Source organism: Haliaeetus albicilla, chromosome 20 (assembly GCF_947461875.1).
Source record: "Haliaeetus albicilla chromosome 20, bHalAlb1.1, whole genome shotgun sequence".
Lineage (NCBI taxonomy): Eukaryota > Metazoa > Chordata > Aves > Accipitriformes > Accipitridae > Haliaeetus > Haliaeetus albicilla.
In genome coordinates this window covers 2,289,540-2,309,508 of record NC_091502.1, presented here as the reverse complement: position 1 = coordinate 2,309,508, position 19,969 = coordinate 2,289,540, and the positions used below count along the sequence as shown (strand labels likewise).

General features: G+C 36.4%; 1 protein-coding gene across 12 annotated transcripts in view; it reads left to right on the top strand.

Annotated features, from left to right (window-relative positions):
* Window positions 1–19,969, top strand: part of NBEA (neurobeachin) — a 509,812-nt gene that overhangs the window by 113,012 nt on the left and 376,831 nt on the right. For all 12 annotated transcript variants that reach the window (XM_069808013.1, XM_069808012.1, XM_069808005.1 and 9 more), the window contains exons 6-10: window positions 2,437–2,563; window positions 6,994–7,113; window positions 11,345–11,491; window positions 17,172–17,369; window positions 17,800–17,933. In XM_069808013.1, coding sequence (XP_069664114.1) covers window positions 2,437–2,563; window positions 6,994–7,113; window positions 11,345–11,491; window positions 17,172–17,369; window positions 17,800–17,933 — 726 coding nt within the window. The remainder of the gene's footprint in view (window positions 1–2,436; window positions 2,564–6,993; window positions 7,114–11,344; window positions 11,492–17,171; window positions 17,370–17,799; window positions 17,934–19,969) is intronic.

Sequence of the window (19,969 nt, the reverse complement as noted above, 5' to 3'; positions counted from 1 at the left end):
GGAGGTAAATGAAAGTTTCAAACTAGCCCACAACACACTCAGTTGTTCTTACTGTAAAAGCTGTATTTTAACGTTTTTAACCTTCATCTTATTGTACAAAATTCAGTACTGTGGTCGTGCATGTTATTTGTCTATATGGGTAATGCAGGTTATATACCTATATGAGTAATACTCTCCTGTGAGGCTGTTCACTGTCCCTTTTGTTGTGGGGTATAGCTGCCTATGGGGTCATTGTGGAAGCCAGATCATTGAAATCCATCATTGATCCGTGTTAAAAATAGTCTTCAAAAGACGCAGGGGAATGGCGGTGTTATAAATTGTCTTCACTGTTGAGGTCAGTGGTGATGGACAGTATGTAATTTTTCTCTTCACTCTTAGATTATATTTTAGGTTTATTTAAAGAGGATTTTTTTAGGTTTATTAAAGGGTGTGCCCTTTTTTGGCAAGGAGGGTTGTGTGGAAGCCTGTACAAAGGGCTGTGGCAGGGAATAACGATCCTTTCCAGTGCAGCAGCTTGAGGGGAGAGAGAATTGTGTACGACGTATAGAGGTAGATAGAAGAATGAGGAAACGACAGCCTGAATTTGGGAAAATAAAGCTTCTGCAGCACCTTAACAAGTTGCTAAAGGGAAAGAGCAAACCAAGGCATGTCTCGGGGCCAACAGATGATCAGAGATCATGAGGCATATTATACTGCAGCTCGTAAGATGACTGAACTCAAGACTGGAAGTAAGGACCTCTGTGCAAGGACCCGTTAGGGCGGAGAAGAGTCATCTATAGATGTTACTACTCCTGTTCTGTTTAGCCTGATCACTCTGTTTTCCACATTTAATACAAGTATGCTAATTAATTGTAACAAAAGTGGCTTTCTAGAATTTGAGAATTTGAATTCCTCTTTTTGACCTTTAAAAATTCCCTCACAGGAGAAGAACATCTGAGCTCTGACCACCTCAGGGTCTAGTCCCACCACCTGTCTTGTAACGTGTTTATTTTTTTCAGAAGGTCATGGTTTATCAGCTGTATTTTTGACAGTGAGGAAAGAGGAAAATCTGATTCTCTCCTTCAGTAATATACACATATAGATTTAACTGTAAGCTTCTGAAGATGGAATTAGGTCTATAACTATGCAATTTTTTTCATATTAAAATCAAGATTGTATTTGTGTAGTAGGGTAGGTGAAAGATGTAGAATTTCAGCAGCAATTAAGTAAGATGAAATCTGAACTTAGTATTTGCCTGTGCCTTTCACCTCTTAATGTTACTAGGAAAAACCTAGTTAAAGTGTTTGATGAAAATGTTACAACAATGAAACAATTTAAAGGATCATTATTGTAATAATACAAAATTATAAGTCACCTGCATTAAGGAACTGAGAAAGTGTTAATTAGTGGGCTACAGGAGTATATACAAGTATTCAAAATTAGTAGTGTCTTTTTTTTCTTATACTTGCAAAGCTTCATTTCAGAATTTATGGATTAAGTATACCATTTAGACCTTGTATTTCAGCCATTGGTTATTTTCATAACCTGATTGGTAATGAGTTTAAAGAAAAAAAAAAAAAAGACTAAAAGCTTTACAAAGTGAGCTCCATACTAATGATAGCAGACTTCTCATTATTGTACTTAGCTTTTCAGAAGGGAATAAGTGACATAGCTGTGGATATGGACTTCCTTTTTTAAAAATGCTCTCTATAACATCATTCATGAATTTCCACCAGCTACCTTTGCAAAATGTTTTTTTTTAAGAAGTCCAGAATTTCTTTTTACAATTATTTTGATTTCAAATATAAGTAGAGAAATGTCTGAGCTTTCTGCATTATCTGTCTTCATGATATTTGTCACAAGAAAGCTGGAAACTCTTACTAAACATACTTTGTTAAAATTATAGTCCTTTATCAATTTGACTAATGAAAATAAATCCACAACTCAGATGATTAAAATTTCATAGATCATTAGCCTAACTAAATCATGTCTTGAAACAGAAATAATTCTTGTGCATAGTAATTACCTTGAATCCAAATTTGTAAGTCATACAGGCCACACTGTTCTCCGAACCCCATAAAATTGCAAGGCATCTCACATTTGTTCTGTGATGGATTTTTCTTTACAGCTTAAATCAGATATGTTATTTTCAATGATGATGAATTAGGAAATTGAGGGAAAAACCTGATAGGTACAATATTTACCATCTTGGATTTTTGTAAAGGAAAAAAAAAAGTACTGATTTTCAGAATGTAGCCTGGAATAAAGTAAGTGATGAAGGTTAGTAGCTCCCCACCCCAAGAAATGGTGGGGAGAGAAGATATAAAGGAAATTAAGTTCACCGTTCCAGGTACTATTTTCTTTTCTTTCTCATGGCAATTTAAAGTAATATTTGGACCTTTTTATTACACAATAATTCCCCTTTTTCCAATTTCATTAATAATTCTTTCTTTTCAGTTTCCGCACTAGCAAAGGTGTTGGGTATTCTGCTCATTTTGTTGGCAACTGCTTAATAGTTACATCATTGAAGTCAAAAGGCAAAGGTTTCCAGCACTGTGTGAAGTATGACTTTCAGCCACGCAAGGTAAGCAAAGTGGTATTTACAATAAAGAAAAACATTGAAAATGTGACAAAGTGCTTCTGGGATGAAGGGCTAAAATCCCTTTAGTGCCATAGTGTTACTAAAAATTTCAAATTTATAAGTAGCTTCTTTGATGGTCAGTTACAGACCAGAATCAATTCAATAAAAATGTAATAAGTTATAAAGTAACACTTCTATAAAGTCAACTTGTTTTTAAAAATACTGCTTAATTAACTTCAGATAGAGAAGAATTTTGACTATTTTTCAAATGGTTGTATTTTATGTTTAAAAGGTCATCATTCTATTTCTGAACATTGTGTACTTCGTAACTTTGGTGCCAATGTCTGGAACAATTTTGCTGGCAGTGCTAGAGTTTCATTATCTGTTGCTGGGGGATATAAGGCTCTGAACTTTCTTCTATATCAGTGGTGGTTTGGGATTTCTCATTTTTCATAGTAAATCTTGATTATTTCTCCAGATCATAATAGTGTTCATTTCTACTGTATGCCTAGTAGTCCTAGGAGAACAATCATTCTGCTGGCTTCAATATTTCAGTGAGTTGACTGAAGAATTGACTTTTCCGTACAGCAAGCATTATGTGTTTGTCATTGATAGCAGCCTTGTATATATTTTGCTGTGATGCTCATTTCTTTTTTTATGGTCTTAGAATTTGTATATTGAATTTCAGTGCTTGTTTTGTTTTGAGAAACAAATCTCTTAGGGAGGGAGTGCCATTGTACACTCATCAGCTTTATGTTCTACTATTTTTCTTGGTATGTGTTTGTGATTTGAAATCACCAATTCTAATTCTGTCATGTAGCTTTGAGGTCATTTGTGTTTTTTTAAAACAGTAATGTCTTTTTCTAGCATATTACTCAGGGATGTATAAAGCCTTATAAACACATATCTGCTGAGTGTATTGAAATGAATCAGTTCTGTTTTGCAATTTTTATTTAATTTTATAGCCAGAAAAGACTTTTGAAGAGAGTTCAGTTTTCTTCTGAAGTAGCACGCCTAATGCTATTTATAAACACTCAACCTAGGAACAAATGGAATTGTTAACTTTTGGATTATATTATTGATAACTAGCTTTTGGGATCTAGCTGATCATTTCTTCTTGATGAAAAAGCAGTCTTTCATATTTTAGCAAGATATTCTTTTGATAATTGTTATTATGAAAGACTAGTTTCATGCCATCCCTGGAACATTTTAGCTCTTGCTGTTCTACTTAAAATAGTTAATTCTGAAATACTAGTACATGTATATCTAATTATATGAATATCAGTTTCAAATCGTAATCTGCTGATCTGCTGAAGTATGTCCAAATATAACTTTTATGCCTTTTTTATATTTCTCAAAGATCATGCTTCATACACTTTGGGTCTTATGTCAGATGTAGAAAGTATTTGAAATAAATCTTCCAGAATATATTTACGAGTGTTTTCATATGATGTATTTTTTCCATTAGTAACTTGTGTGTACATGTATGTGAGAAGGTACATAACACATAATGGATGAAAGAAAACCTGTCAAATACAATTCCTGGCTCTAATAAGTCGAAACATACAGTGTTTAACATGTAGCTTGATTTTCATGTTATTTAGGTATTACATTGGTTCCACTGTGCAAGCATTGAATGTGTAGATATGTATTCAAAAAATGTGTACCCATTTACAGAGCAGCTTGCTGTCCAAATGCTGACTTGAGAAGTGTGATTTTTGTCATCAGATACACTATTTTCTAGCCATTTGGTTACATAGACATTTCAGCAATAGCTTTTGCCAGAAACATAATCCTCATTAAACTTCTGAATAATGGGTTTTTTTAATTTTTTTCTTGAATGACAGTAAAATTATATATTCAAGCCACCTGGTCAAAAGCTTTATGCACACAGACCAGAAAGATAGTATGTTCATGTGAAGATCTTCCCACTGTTAACTATGTTATATGACACCATTCACAGAATAATAGGTCATCTTAATTTAAAACTTTAAGATGTGTTAAGTGGTTACTTTAGGTTTTAATTAGTCTATTTTAACAACATTATAAAAGCAAGTATTTATAAAAATACAAGGAGAAATTTGATCATCATATCCCCGTATAGAAAACGTGGGTGTAGTATAATAGATTGACCTCTCAACAGGGTTAACCTAGCTTTGGCAGTGTTGTGTTTAATATGTCTATACTTCTTTTTGGGACTCCAAAGTGAAATTTTTGTGTATTAGTAACCCCCAGTAATTTTCACTCCTTGAGTTCCAGCCTCAGTATCAGTCCTTGTAAAAGTATAAACAGGAAAGCACTGCAGTCAAAAGCAAACAGCTTTTTTTGTGTGTGTGTTTCTAATCCTGAACACCTTTACTAATTGTAGTACAGACTGAAATAAGTTCCACATTTTGGAAACACTTAGTGTGTGATGCCTCATCTCTCTGATTGTACTGTGCTATGGAGTAGGAATATGACTTACTCAGCAATAGGTGATTAAGCTTGAAAGATTCCAGCAGTGTAAAATATTGACAGGCTGCTTATCTGAATTGTCTTTGAGTGCTACCTAAGGAAGCTCTTGTTAGAGAGGTATGGTCTTGCTCTAACAGTTCTGTTTAATATCTTTATCAATGATTTGGATGAGGGGATCGAGTGCACCCTCAGCAAGTTTGCAGACGACACCACGTTGGGAGGCAGGGTCGATCTGCTGGAGGGCAGGAAGGCTCTACAGAGGGATCTGGACAGGCTGGATCGGTGGGCCGAGGCCAGTTGTAGGACATACAACCAGGCCAAGTGCCGGGTCCTGCACTTGGGTCACAACAACCCCACGCAGCGCTACAGGCTTGGGGAAGAGCGGCTGGAAAGCTGCCCGGCAGAAAAGGACCTGGTGGTGCTGGTCGACAGCCGGCTGGATATGAGCCAGCAGTGTGCCCAGGTGGCCAAGAAGGCCAACGGCATCCTGGCCTGTATCAGAAATAGTGTGGCCAGCAGGAGCAGGGCAGTGATCGTCCCCCTGTACTGGGCACTGGTGAGGCCGCACCTCGAGTCCTGTGTTCAGTTTTGGGCCCCTCACTGCAGGAAAGACATGGAGGTGCTGGAGCGTGTCCAGAGAAGGGCAACCAAGTTGGTGAAGGGTCTAGAGCACAAGTCTTATGAGGGGCGGCTGAGGGAACTGGGGTTGTTTAGTCTGGAGAAAAGGAGGCTGAGGGGAGACGTTATCGCTTTCTACAACCACCTGAAAGGAGGGTGTAGTGAGGTGGGTGCTGGTCTCTTCTGTCAGGTGGCTGGAGATAGGACAAGAGGAAACGGCCTCAAGTTGTGCCAGGGGAGGTTTAGGTTGGATATTAGGAAAAATTTCTTTACTGAAAGGGTTGTCAGGCATTGGACCAGGCTGCCCAGGGAAGTGGTTGAGTCACCATCCCAGGAGGTATTCAAAAAGCACATAGACAAGGCACTTCAGGACATGGTTTAGTGGGCATGGTTGATGGTTGGACTCTATGATCTTGAAGGTCTTTTTCCAACCTAAATGATTCTATGATATCTCAGCCTCTCCTGATGTGTCAGAGGCTTCAATCACTTCATCATCTTTGTGGCCCTTTCTGGACTTTCTCCAGTATGTCCATTTCCATCTGCTTTGTATATATTTTGAAATAATACAGATACCCATTATAGTTAAGTATGAGTTGATTTGCAGATCTTAAAGGTTAAATTTCCATTCTTGGTCTTAGATGAGTTTAAAGGTTTGGTTTTAAAGGAAACTTAAGGTTTTCTTCTTGAACTTGCTCATCATGGACATAATGGTCCCTGTTGAACAGATTCTTTGGAAGATCACCATAGTTGTACTTGGAAGCATTTCACTGTGATGCTTTCTTTGTTTGATTATATAATGCATTTTTAATGAAATGACAGTTGTCCAAAAATTGGTGGAATGGTAAAGAATAGAGGAAGAAAATCATATGAAGCGATCAGGATGACATCTTAAACTGGGCTGTAAAATTTGCTGTTGTAAATTTTTTTCTTTGATTTAATAATTTCTGACAGAGAGCTATGATGAAAAGGCAGAGATATGTGATATGAATTTGTTAAGGTAAGTGCACATAGAACTGGATTTCCCGTCAGAACTCATTTGTGTTTTGTGTTACAGCGTGTAGTGTTTAAATTAAATTACACTTTCAGGAATGGAAGTATGTTCAACTTTTTAATTATATTTATGCATTTTTGGCTCTAATCCCATAAAGGGATGCAGGTAGGTATAGCATTACATTTAGGTGTGGTTCTACTGACTGGACTTGAAGTTCCACTGACTTGACTTTTAACTTTATGAGTTTGCAAGGATTCATCTGTTTGTATAACTTTACGAGGCTGGTCACTTATTTGTAATGCCTTTCATTAACTTTATGTTTTATAGCACAAAAACTGCCACTCTATACTGATTTTCCATGTCTTTCCAGTGGTACATGATAAGCATTGTACACATCTACAATCGATGGAGAAACAGTGAAATACGATGTTATGTGAATGGTCAGCTGGTATCCTATGGTGACATGGCCTGGCATGTTAACACAAATGATGTAAGCTTTTATTTTGTTTCCTTTCTCATAGCTTTTCATTTTAAAGCAAATTGGAAAAGGAAAAAAAAGTACTATGTTTGTTTTCTCTAGATCTTTGCAAATTCTCTTTTTTTAACTTTCTCCTTTAATCTATCTTCCTTAGTTATGTACTTAATAAAATGTAATATTATTGTTTTCATATATTCATATTTTTTAGAATATTGGAGGGTTTTTTGGCTGTATTTTGCATAGCTATTTTAATGACATTTTCAGAGATTTTGTTTGGAGAGACTGTTATAGCTGAAGTTTTTAGTATGTGATACCGTATAGAGGACACTGATAACAACGGATGAATGCTTAGCTTTTTCCATAGGAAAATGTGGTAGAGTTACAGATTTAGCTTGAGAAAAGTCCTTAAGAAAAACTGATTGATTCTGCCAAATGACTGTGCATGCTGCCAATGTATACAAAAGTACTCATTTTTGTATCACATTAAGTTCTGTGTTGGATTCAAAAGGAGATATTTGTTAATGTTTAAAAGATTTCTGTGCTTTTTGTGTTACTGAACATTAGATTTTAAGTAGGTTTTTTAATTGCAGTAGAACTGAGTAGCCTGTCATATTGTTTTAAGCACTGCATAAGCGTAGTAAGAGATTGGTTCTTCTGTGCAGAGTTTACAGTTTTAAACCCACAAGTTAGATAGAGAGGCAAAAAGTAAAAGCCAGAAAACAGAAGCATGGAGAAGTGTCAAGATGTAGAATTAAGCAAAGTGTGAAGTGTTACATCTGTCTCCCAGTAACAAGTACATTTTGCCTTTTATTGTTTGACTTGACATTAGTAAATAGGCAGTTGACTAATATTAAAAATGCTGTGCTAAGAGTTAAGGTATTAATATTTAATTAATATTGTTAGCAATTACAAATTAACTGCTAAAAAATTTCATCCCTGAAATGCTGAGCAAGTTTCTTGGGTAGTAAACTTTTACAGAGAGATGTCCTCCCTTATTGGCCATCCAAACCACTTCAAAGATATTGAGAGACGTACAGTTGCATAGCATTAGTCAGCTCAGAGCAAAGACACAGTGATCTTGCATCTGCTTGTCCCATGGGCAGAAACCAGTCATTTTTACCTGGAGAAGAGATTGCATGTATACCTGTGAATACACCTGTATGTATTAATTGGACCAAGTTCAAATTAACAGCGTATGCTTACAGGAAATGCATCCGTTTTCATATTTTTTTATATTTAAGTTCTTTTAATGAAATCTATATAGGTTTCAAATTTTTTTTTTCTCTCTTTTTGTACCTTCTACTTTGGAGAAGGTTTGAGAGTCTACACCTAATGATGCAGATAATAGGCACTTTTTCTGGCCCAAAGTTTTGGATGGGGAAGGCAGACAAAATTTTTCTCTTGTGCTTTGCCTTCAGCCAAAGCTGTGCTAGACTTTCAGAGGTGCTTAGTTCATCAGCTTGCTACGCTTTTCTTATTTCTTATTTATAATATAATTCTCAATTCTTTCTGACTGCCTGTACAGGATAAGGAAGCTCTTTTGCACTTAAGGAAATTAACTGTCTTCTGCTAAATTCTAGAGGCAAAGTTGGATTTGAAAGGAAGAGTTTAAATATTACATGTTAATTAAAGTAGGAGGGCTCTGCTTGCCAAAGCTTCTGATCACCATTCTTTGTTTTCTTGGTAGCATTTCTACTTGCAAGAAAAAGCAAGCCTTTCAGTTCTTGCAGAGCATGGTTCCTGCTTGGTAATATAAACATTTTTGTGATAGGTGAGAATGTGCTGATTGAAAAGCCAGCTGAGGTCTCGGAGGATCTGGGCTGAGTTACTAGTTATATGGTGTGGGGATCTGTAATCCTGAATGATAAATGATTAGCAGGAAGAGCTGCTCCTTCTGTTCATATTTTCTTCACAGTATTCCTTATTATTTTTTCATGTAACAGAAGTATGACCTTTTCTTAAGGTGGGATTGGTTTACCAAGCTTTAGATGTTTTGAGATAAGTCTTTTAAATTTCTGCTAAGGTTTTACTTTCTCCGCTCGAGAATAGACTAAGTTATGAAAGACGCTAGTTATCATTAGCTCTCTATTGTTTAATAATAAAAAAAATCTGTTATATCAGAAGTAGGAAATAGAATAGAAAGTAGGAGAAAGTCAGGAAAGATGTATGAATGCAACTGTGTAAAAGGCATAAAAAGGAAAATAAGAGGAGTGCGTTCGTAGGCTCCTTAGCCTAAGGTCCGTAAGTCCCAAGAGTTTAATTTTCTATGTAAATAAAATAGGAGGATTTGGACCAAGACACTGAAAGAAGGAGATCTGTCAGTCATCTCATCTTAGGGTCATTAATGACATACTACCAGGGATGTACAGAAATAGACAAACAAACTTGGATCAGTTGGTGTCCGCCAGGTTTAAAACTGTGGAAATGTGAGATAGTTGGAGGAAGACCAAATGAGCTATGAGCATTGGGTGCTGATTTTTAAATCAATCAATCAATCAGGTTTACAGATTGTTTGACATCTGGAACAACAGTGAATAAAAATTACCAGAATATCAGGAGTTAGCCCTCCTCTCCAATTAAAAATAGTGGAAACACCTAATCCAGAGTGAAGCACTGGACAATGGGAAAGTGTAATCTGGTCAGAATGAAAAAAGCAGAACTGGAAATTACTACAGGTTAACAGACCTAGAATGTCATTATATGTAAAAGTCAGAATCCATCAAGAGCTACAATGGTTGCTATACAATTAATGATAACTAGAAGAATCCAGGAAAACACCCTTGTAATAGGCAGGAATATGTATCTCAGAAAATTGTTAGGAAGTTTCATCATTAGATTTACCAGTAGGCAAAGTGGTCCCATAGCCCATCTTTTGCACTGTGCATCCTGGATATGACTTTGTGAATCAATTTGGATGTAGGGTTTTTTCAGAAGTTTTTTTTAGTTTTGTCCAAAAAAAAATTATTAAAAAATTCAGAAATTCCAAGGGAAAAAAATCAGAAGAGGTATTTGGTCAAAAGGAGGACAAATCAGAGATAAAATCCTGGCTACTTCTTACCTCACCTCATTGCAAAGCTGAGCTCCAGATCTTTGACTTCCCACTAACCCTTTAGACAGAGTCCCCGTTTCCTTATCACCAGCTTACCCACCTAGATCAGTTGCTGTAGCAGTTCACCATATTTGATTCCATTCTCCAGACTGACAGAAGTTTTTCTTAGGGTAAAACTCTGCAGCCAAGCAAAATGAAAAAGCAGGCTTCCTAATGCAGTTTCTACTGGTTTGCTGATTCAGCTTGGAAAGTGAGGCCTGATCCTTGTTTCCATTAAATAAAGTACACGTGACTCAAGGAAGCTGCAAGAATAGCGTTGCAAAGATCCTTGTCTTTCCTGTTGTTGCCCTCTTGTGCTGCGTCTTGTTTTCCAGTTCCCCAGTTCTTTATTCTAGACAGTTAAGTTCTAAACTTTGTTTTGTCTGAAAGTGTTTTTTCTTGGAAGCACCAGAAGAATTTAATGTAATTATTGTAAAATAAATCTCAATTGGGAAAAAAAAAAAAAAGCAGCCACAAAAAAGACTCCAAATCTGAAATAATAGGAAATGGACAGATGGAGAATTGCAGAAGGTCTTTGTGCAGAGGGATAGTTGTTGGAAGAAGGAAAGGAAAATAACAACTCTTGTGACTGTGGAAGAAGACAGAAGAGGAGTTTAAGGTCAAACCAAATCATTATAGGCTGTGGTCATAGAGGAAGACTGTGCACCAGTTGAAAACTAGAAAAATTCATATTTGTTTTTTTCTGCTAGAGCTGTTTAGCCCTGTTAGCACAACGCCGAAAGAAGAGTGCATTTCAGCGCCTGTTCTTGTGTGTTAGCAGTGGGAGTTCTGATCATAATTACAAGGAACTTCAAGGCTTTCATATTTCCTAGAAGGCAATAGCAAAGGTTATTTGGTACTTGAATCTACTGTTCTAATTTTCTCTGTTGTATGTTGTACAATTAATAAAAAAACAAATTCTAGCAGCCAGTCATAACAGCTTTTTAATACTGACCTCTAAAACAATTAATGCTACAATATTCAAAATGAAGTTGTTCACTACAGGGAATCAGGTACTGAAGTAATAAATGATTGATTTATTTTCTTAATTACGGTCTCCCTTTATTTTTTGGCTTCAGTTGGTGTACATGAATATTATTTAATTGTATGGTTTGTATCACTAAACTTCATTAACATTGCCTCTTTCTGATACAGAGCTATGATAAATGTTTTCTTGGCTCTTCGGAGACTGCTGATGCTAACAGAGTGTTCTGTGGCCAGCTTGGAGCAGTATATGTATTCACTGAAGCACTCAACCCAGCACAGATTTTTGCAATACATCAGTTAGGACCTGGATATAAGGTAATAATGAATCTTAAAAAATATAAAAGTGGAAAAAGAAAATAATTGATAGATATAGTTGGAAGTTACGTATACGTATGCATGTAGATATTCCACTTAGGATCTTGTAGAGTGATGTGATTTGTTTCAGCAAAAGAAGAATATTTCTTCAAGTATCCTAACTAACGTTTATTTCCACTAGCTTTTTGAAAGATGCAAGTTGTCTCTTTAAAGCATAGCTGAAACATGTTTGTATGTGAAATTTATGAGTTTGGGTCATAATCAGATTAGAGCAATTTCACATTTGGTGTTCTGAATACCAGAGGAGTAACTTTCTTCTCTATTGTTTGTGTTTAAAACCTGAGTTAAGGCAGATTAACATTCAACAAGGCATAATAAACCAACTTAGTTCAAATGCACGGTTTCAAACAGTTCTGCTGAAATAAAAGTTGAGCTTTTTACTCATGCTTTGCCAGTGACATTTAGGGGACAGTTTGGACAAATTAATGGTGCATGCATAAACTTGGGTCTCTAGTATGAATAATCACTTATGTCTTGGAATGGCTGTGTATAGTATTATTTTACCAAGAAGAACAAAGCAGATACTTTGCAGAAGTCTGCAGAAACTGCCTAGTGGAGAAGGCTTGAAAATGAATCTAACCCCAGCTAAACACTATTCAATTTCTACCATCAATTATTCCCAAATTTTCTTTTTCTGATTTGTGAAATTTGCAGTATCATCTGAAGTAGACTTTCAGGTTTTTAGTCTATATCATATACTCTGAAGATAAAAACTTTTTAAAATAGCAAGTAAAAATCACCATTTAGATTCTAATAATACTAATTTGGTGTGCTGAAAATGATTACTCTAAATCATTTGATGACAGCTAACACTTGAATGACAGTGACAGTTGAAAATATCTTTTATGGTATGTATGTAGTGTGAATAGCCAAATACATGTCAAGGTTACTTGGAGAAGAGGAAGTCTCTTGCATACAGTTGATGGTTAAAACCTGCCTTGAAAATAAAAATGTTCAGTCAGTCAAGAGAAATGTATCACCTGTGCAAACAAGGAGTACTTTTTTCCAAACTTTTCCAGAAGAGCAACTATTCTAGATGCGTTGTGAACTCCGGTTATGCCAAAGCTTTTTTCCCAAAGGAGGATTATTCAAAATCCTTGAGAATTTTTGGATAATGTCTTCATACAGGTATTTTTTTCTTTCGTATGACTGTGGTAGATCCTTTGATTTACAATTCTTGCTTTAGTCCACTATATCTCAGGATTGTGATTCTTTAGGGAAAGCGACCATCCCTTACTTAATGCTTTACCTGCTTTGTTCATGACAAGAGATATGATTTTGCCTCTCATTCAGCTACCCTCACTATCATTCATAATGTCCCTAGTCTACAATGACTGCCATTAAGATCTCTGGAATACAGAGAAATCTCCGTACTCTACCAACATACCAGAGCTCAGGACGGTGCAGTAGGCACACATCTGTGAATATATGTAGTATGTAATGTTGCAAATAACACCAAAGCCACAAAGCTCAGGAGAAGGCAGATCTTGATCTACAAAGAAAAGCAAATCTGTTGCACCTTGTCCCACCCCTATTCTGTGATGCAGGTAGGAGCAAATGATTTTAGGATTAACTAGAGAAATCATTAAAATAATCTTTATTTATAATTTATATATAATATTTACATAAATTTATGTATATAATATATTATTTATTGCACATTACATGCTTATTACAGAATGATGTAACATAGAAACAGTGCATAATACTTCCATGCTGGTCTTGCTCAACATGACCTTCTGAATGCATTTAGTTGTAACCAGCATGCCTTAATATAAAAATGTATTTTTTAAGCAAATCGATAGTTTACTTTGAAATACTAAATACTAAAAGCCATGTCCTAATAGCCCTGCCAAGTCTGCGCCACCCCTCTTAACCCTCCCGTATGCATTTCAAAACAAGTTATCAGATTATTCCGTATGTTGCTGCATCTGAGTTTGCTCTTAATCGGTGCTGCAGTATCGATGTTTTTGTCATGTACGAAGGTTGGAGTAAAAATGCATTCATGCACGCACATACAAACACACACAAAATACTCTTGAAAATTTAAATTTGCTTAAGCCAATCATATAGTCTGAGATCGTATTTTATGTACAATCACTGAACGTGCAGTAGCAAAATGGGGTGAAGGGTAAATCAAAAAGCAGCACTCTTGCTGCTAAAGGAAAGGGGAGAGCTGCTGGTGTTTAAGTAGTGGTCCTGATCAAGCACAGCTTCTTGTACTGGAGAAGACAGCGCTGGAGTAATTCTCAGCTCTCTCTGTTCTCTCTCCCATTCCTGTAGGAGCAACATCTATCCTTTATACCTTCTTTACGGATCCCGTATATATTCTTACCATATATAGAATATGTTAAATCTAAGGCTCTTGTTTGCTGTCTTTATGCCCTTACATTGCTTGTACCAGATCTCAAAGTTGCATTCCTTCAGTGACCAGTAACCAACCATTTCCAGTTTGAGGTTATATGCTTGACAGCTTCTGCTATCCTCCTGTGGTTGTATTTTCCCAAGTGCCCAGTACAGCATGCGTGTACTGCATTTCTTTTCTCTTTCTGTAGATCAATGTTAGTAATAAAGGAGTGTCATACATCAGAATTTGTAGCCTCTCTTTCCATTCTGTTATAATAATCTTTTGGGTAGGAGAATAGCATTTCCAATTTATGATCAGTTTTGTTAGGCTTTGATGGCAGAATGTCCCTTTAATTCTTGTTTTTCCTCCAAAAAAATGTGAGGCAGTATTATATTAATTCATAACTTATTTGTGCCTGACTTTCAAATAGTGATCTCTGATAAGTTTTTGAGGCATAGTAAGCACTGAAAACCAGGAGGTAGATTCATGTAAAAATTTGTTTATAAAACTGATTTTATTTTAACTTAAGCAGTTTAGGAAGTTGTGAAATTTCATGGTAATGAAATAATACAAATTTTGTGTTGCAACACTTTGGCATATTTAAAACAGCAAAGTTATGAAAAACTATATAGAAGTAAAACATTCTGAGCCTTGGGATCTGACAAAGCTTAGAGGCATGAAAAATTTTCCGGGTAAGAAGTGTTTTCATGTGGTAAAACATCAAAATATAGTACATGCAGAACGCCGATATCTTTGGAAATCAATGAAATCACTAAGTTATTTCTGTCTCTGCAGAAAGTGCACAGAGATTTATCTGTACAGTTAAAAATGCCCTCTGGGGAGAAATACATCATCACCTTCCTCGGGACAAATCAGTAATCTGTAGCTTTCATTTCCTGATAAGTGAGATGTAGCCAGCCATATCAAGAGAGAGCCAGCTCTCAAGCTTTAAGCATAATACTCATTCTTTGGGTTTTTCTATGTCAGTAAGTAGTGTGGCACAAAAGGAACACATTTCTAGATTAAAACGCTTGGTGCCGAGGCCCGAATACCCACAGTGTGTATATTTGGGGGATTTTACTTCAGGTTGGTTGTAGTCTGATCCTTTGGGCTGAATGACTACCACCAGTTGGAGGACATCTGAGTTTCAGCCAAAAGGGATTCTCTTTGGTTCTGAACGGCTTTGCAGTATGAACAGAGCAGTGAGTGGGGATCGCTGCGGGTTTCCCTACAAAACAGATTCCTAACCCAAATGCGAATCACAGAATGGTTGGGCTTGTTGGAAGGGACCTCTGGAGGTCATCAGGTCAAAGCCCCCTGCTCAAGCAGGACCACCTTGAACCAGTTGCTCAGGACTGCCTCCAGATGCCTTTGGACTGTCTCCAGAGATGGAGACCACCACCTTGCTGGGCACCCTCACGGGGAAAAAGTGTTTCCTGATGTTCAGAGGGAACCTCCAGTGTTTCAGCTTGTGCCCATTGCCTCGTGTCCTGTCAGTGGGCACCGCTGAGAAGAGCCTGGCTCCGTCTTCTTTGCACCTTCCCTTCAGATACTTATACGCACTGATGAGATCCCCTGAGGTTTCTTTTCTGCAGGCTGAAGAGTCCCGCCTCTCTCAGCCTTTCCTCCCAGGAGAGATGCTCCAGTTGCTTCATGATTTTCGTGGTCCTTCATTGGACTCTCTCCACTAAGTCCGTGGCTATGTCGTACTGGGGAGCCCAGAACTCCAGGTACGACCTCACCAGTGCTGAGTAGATGAAACCATTGACTTCCTATTCGCTTCCTTTTGCCCTCCCTACCTGTGTTCTCTGTTACGGTACCTGCATCTCACGCATTTTCGGCACGGCCTCGCTGCCTCCCTTCTGCTTGACATCGCCAAGCGTGGGACAGGGCTGACTGACGGATCTGCTCTGGGTTCTCCCCAGGCTGTTCCCTCTGTGTCAATCTCACGCCCCACGTACAAGTGGCTGCTTGTCACAAGACGTTCTATCGCCGTGTGCCACTCACTTGAGCAGATGCGCTTTCCCATCGTTTGGCTGTAAGCAAGAGAATTTTGTCAGGGTTTCCAGCAGCCTTGAGAGCTCTGTAAAAGCTGGATGGGTTTTACGGGTTTATGTAATTGGTAGGAATCTGTAATTCATTTGGGAAGAGCAGCTGATAGCCTGTAAATTGCCTATTTTAATTCTGCTGACCTGGATAACCAAAACCCCAGTGATAGTATTTTTGATAGTTTTATGATATAGGATTTCTTACTGGGGGTGGGGAGGGAGGGAAGGATTTGGTAGGACCAAAGGGATGCAGAGAATTGTGATGGCTATATGCCATGAAAAAAAAGCACAATGATTCATAATTAATCTCAGCAATAAATTACTTTAAACTGAGTAAAGAATTTAGAAATATAATATTTTATACATATTGCATTAATTAAATGGTGGCAATTTTTAACAAATTTGCTTTACTTGTATCGGTACAGCACTGTGTGTAACTACTAGTATTCTTTTTGCCACTGTCAGATGATTGTTTCATGCAAGAGTAGTTATGTGCCAAGTAAATCTGACAACGCTTTGCAGAAAGGCAGAAATCTATCTTCTTGTGCTTGATTGATTTGTCAGTGTTGCCAGAAAACCTAGTTTTAGATCAGATACGAAGCATGGTATGTTTAAGAATAGCAGAAATTTTCAGTATTCCTTTGTAAAAGCTTTGAGTTTGAGAATCATTAACATGAAATATGGCATTTATTATTTTATTTGGATTTTTTTTTAGTGTAAGTAGCTTGTTTATATATACTCCTGACTGTTAATGAAGCATGGATTTTAATACTGTTTAAAAATAACCATTCCTTTAATCAAAATGGTATAGGATTCGATATTCTAATTTGAGTGAGTTTATATAAACTAAAATACAAGGCATTTAATTTGTTCTTTATTTTTAGTGTGTTGTATACTCAATTTTTTATTTTAACATATTTATAGCTGTTTAATGTGACACATTTCTTCCAGATAGCTACTTCTGAAACTTGTTAACACTGATGCTGAAAGGAGAGAGAAATACTACTACGTAAATATCAAATATTATATTGACATGTTGATGTGGAGTAGAGTAAATTAAAAAAATGTCTCATTGTTCAGTAGCATTAAACTACTGGAAAATTAAAACAAAGTTTAGCAGTTTCTGTATTCCTTCTCAAGTCCAATGTGTTTTCTGCACATTTTGTGGCAAGGATTTTGTCCAAAATATTTACTTTGTAAAACTTGTGTTTTCTTTTTTTTTCAGAGCACATTCAAATTTAAATCCGAGAGTGACATTCATCTGGCTGAGCACCATAAACAAGTGCTATACGATGGGAAACTTGCAAGTAGCATTGCTTTTACTTATAATGCGAAGGCTACTGATGCTCAGCTATGCCTTGAATCCTCACCAAAGGAAAATCCTTCAATTTTTGTACACTCCCCCCATGCTCTTATGCTTCAGGTTTGTGCTACTAAATTGATGTTCTGTGATTACTGTTAGCTCAACATCATTTGCATTATAAGAGGATTTGTGTGCTAGTGTACAACAAGATTATTTTGTATTATTTCAGCTCTCGATATAGCTATCACTTGAAGTGTTCTTTCTTTGCTCGCTTTCTAGAGCAGAAAATGATTATTTCTTCATTAAGAAATATGTACTTCATACCATAAGGCACAGTGTGCCACGATACTGAAGTTTTCTGTTTAATGTTTGCCTTCAAGTACAGTGATTATAACTGAAACATAAGTAACGAAACTAAGTTAAAAGAAGTCTGATTTAATTTGCGCTCAATTCAGTGTTAAAGTGTTCCCAAGTTATGTTTGTAACTGCCCTTTAAAATTGAGATTAACTGGTTTTTTTTTCCTTTTTTGTCTTTATTTTATTAATTTAGGATGTGAAGGCTATCGTAACGCACTCCATTCACAGTGCAATTCATTCCATTGGAGGGATTCAAGTTCTTTTTCCTCTCTTTGCCCAGTTAGACAATCGACAGCTGCACGACAGTCAGGTGGAAACAACAGTTTGGTAAGCTTCTTTCAAGCAAGATACAAACTAAATTAAGCTAAGAACATTTTCGTTTTTGTTGTGGGAATGTTTGTTTTTTTTTCTTTTGTAAATACTGTGACTTACATTTTACCCTTGTTTCTTTGGAAAGAATATTATTTTTTAAGATGTAGTTTACTGTAGAGATGTGTAAATTGTATTAATCGTATGAGATTCCAGATGGAACTGGCATAAAATTGATTGGATTGGGTAATGTCAGTTCTTGCAACTTTTAAAAGGAACCAATGAACATTTACTTGACAGTGCAATGTTGTTTACTTTCTCAAAGACTGTGCTGTTTGAATTCATATTTGATAACATTCAAAATTAACAAAAGATGCCTCCTTCGATATTAATACATGGTCAGAAAGTCATAGAGCTATGGTCAGTTATTCTGTGGCCATATTACAATTGCAGCAGTGACTGGGGCCGCACCAAGAGAGTTTTAAAGAGGGACACGTGAAGTCTCTGCTCCGATGCTACAGAAATAACCCTGAGGTTGAAAAGCTTGCACAGAAGTAGATGAATTCTTCCGTGCGTAGCCTGCAAGGACGGCTGAGGGGGCTGTCAGTACGCACGCCGACTTGTGCAGAGCTAGCCCAGCTGTGGTCCTTTTTGCAAAGATCATCTCTTGCCACCTCCTTGTCAGGGCAGGCTAGTGGCAGCACAAGGAGTCTGACCTCGTCAGAACAAAATCTGCGGTCTGAACCTTTGGCGGTAACACAACCGAAAAGGTAACGCTGAAGAACTGGTACGGCGTTTCTCCGTAGGGTGGTACATAACCAAAAACTGCTAGAAAACAGTGTTTAGGGGCAGCATAAGATGACTCTTGTATTTGAATAAAGTTATAAAACAGGTGCATAATTCAGAGTACATGGCTTGTTTTCCTACTCTGCTATTAGTTATTGTGGATATTTCCTATTGCGTTAGATAGTTCAGTAATAAATTAGTTAACTGAAAAATAATTAAATACTGCTAAAATGGCTGACAATTTTGAAAAATTTAACTGAAAGTGGTACATTGGTATAATTTCTCGTGAAAGGTCACTTGCCTCAATCTAATTTAAGAAATTAATTAATTTGATGACGTTTTGTCAGCCATCTGTTTTCCCCTTTGGTGAGGCAAATATATGTAGCTAAGATGGCTACTGGTTTTTATTTGTTTCTGTAGTGTGAAAAGTTAATGTATTTCAAGAGAATATTGTAGTCCAATATTAGAATTAATATCACAGTCTACTTTCAAGCAGTATAGTGGTGCAATTATTTCCATCGATGTTAAAGACTGAAAAAGCTGGTTGTGTATTGGCTCGTGTGGGATATTTACTTTTTTGTAGTCTGTTATCCGGTATGTACTTTTCATTGAAGTCTTGTGAAGTAAGGGGAATAGAAAAAAACAATGCTTGGCTTGAAATAAATTTGGAAAAAAAATTTCCTGTATGTTTTTATTTACTGGCACAGCAGTAGGCAAAAATGGTTTATTCCAATTTAAGGAAGATCATGTGTGTATGTGCCCATACATATGAATAAAATATATGTTAAATTCATTAATGAACTGAGTCTGTAATAAATGATAAAGCAGTAACTAGGTCTGTTTAAAAATGGGAAAGCTAATATAATGTTAAGTTTTGTAAGTCGAGATAAAGACTAATTCTTCCCAAGTGTGTGGTCTTTCCAGTGGGTGAGAACATTCATAAAGTTCTATTTAAAATGTACAGAACATTTCTGGAGTTAGTTAAACTGTAAGTAGGAAAAAAAAGTTGTTCTTGAATAAATCAATGCATTTCTTCTATAATTAGATTATATTCTAAAAAGAGATCTGTAATTCATTATGCTATATGATTGTACAAATGCATAATACAAGAAGATGTGATACTAACTCAAAAACATATTCAGAAGATTTATAAACAAATGGCTTCTTGGTGAGATGTTACTTAAGTGTTGAATTACCATAGTTTTGGTGTAAGTGCATTATTTTCTTATCTTTAATTTAATAGGATGTAGATATTGAGAAAAATAATA